The sequence below is a fragment of the Priapulus caudatus genome, unplaced genomic scaffold (assembly GCF_000485595.1).
Source record: "Priapulus caudatus unplaced genomic scaffold, Priapulus_caudatus-5.0.1 Scaffold126, whole genome shotgun sequence".
In the NCBI taxonomy this organism is placed as follows: Eukaryota; Metazoa; Priapulida; class Priapulimorpha; order Priapulimorphida; family Priapulidae; genus Priapulus; species Priapulus caudatus.
The window spans coordinates 19,810-21,111 of record NW_014577187.1 but is presented as its reverse complement, the minus strand read 5'-3'; the positions used below and the strand labels follow the sequence as shown (position 1 = coordinate 21,111).

Sequence of the window (1,302 nt, the reverse complement as noted above, 5' to 3'; positions counted from 1 at the left end):
GCCATCAGGATTCACTTTTACTATGACGATGTTGAGGTCACTAATCCACTAGGTAGCAAAACGAAGATTCATAAACTTGGATTATTCTATTATACTATCGATAATCTTCCACAAAGATTTAATTCGACCATGGATAGTATACATTTAGCTGCAGTATGCCATGCACAAGATTTAAAAACACGTGGCTTTGAGCCTATACTCCGTCATTTTATCAAAGAGGTTAACCAGTTGGAATCTGATGATGGAATGCAAATTCTAGTTGGAGACGAAATGGTGACTGTACACGGCACAATGGTAACATTCTGTGCTGACACTTTAGCAGCGCATGAAGCTTTTGGTTTTCTGGGACCATCTGCCAATCACTTTTGTCGATTGTGCATGATAAATCGTCAAGATATAAGAAATTTGCTTTCGGAAGATGACCTAGAACACAGAAACATTGAACAACACGACGAACACGTCGAACAGGCATCAAGAATGCGAAATGGAAATCCTGCGAGTGGCGTTAGAACGAAAAGTATTTTTAACGAGCTCAGATACTTCCATGTTGTTCTAAATTACAATTTTGATGTGATGCATGATATGCTAGAAGGTGTGTGTCCCATGGAAGTAAAATTGATCTTACACCACCTTATATTTATTGATCGGCTTATCTCTGTTGATCAGCTAAATAGACGGATTAAAGCATTTGGATATGCCTATTGTGATAAGACAAACAAACCATCTGCTTTATCAGAGGCCTCATTGCGAAACCTTCTTGATCACAGTTTAAGCCAGAAAGCTGCACAGATGTGGTGTTTGGTTAGGATGCTACCTTTCCTTGTTGGAGATCTAGTGCCAGCAAACCACCTGCAATATGGACTTCTTTTGTCATTGTTGCAGTGCATGGATCTTATCTTTGCACCACGTGTACCTAAAGGACATTGTGTTCTTCTGAAATATCTAATTATAGAGCATCATACGTTACTCAAAGATATATTTCCTGATGCACGTTTCATTAACAAGCATCACCATATGCTTCATTACCCAAAGTGTATTCTCATGTTTGGCCCTTTAACCAGGACGTCCTGCTTGAAATACGAGATGAAACACAATTTCTTCAAACGTCTTGCACACATAACTTGTAACTTTCGCAATATCTGCAAAACTATGGCAAATCGGCACCAGATGCGCCAGTGTAGCGTCTGGTCTATGGGAATTGGAATTCGAGCTGAACTGGAATGCAATGGTGGAGGTTGTGTCAAGATTTGTAAGCTACGTGGTAGTGCAGAAGCCATGCACTACCACGTAGCTTACAAATCT

General features: G+C 39.9%; 1 protein-coding gene across 1 annotated transcript in view; it reads right to left on the bottom strand.

Moving 5' to 3' along the window:
• Positions 1 to 220: 220 nt before the first annotated feature.
• Positions 221 to 1,302, bottom strand: part of LOC106805743 (storkhead-box protein 1-like) — a 4,178-nt gene continuing 3,096 nt past the window's right edge. The window contains exon 4 of the mRNA XM_014807459.1: positions 221 to 423. Within this exon, the coding sequence (XP_014662945.1) occupies positions 221 to 423 (203 nt within the window). The remainder of the gene's footprint in view (positions 424 to 1,302) is intronic.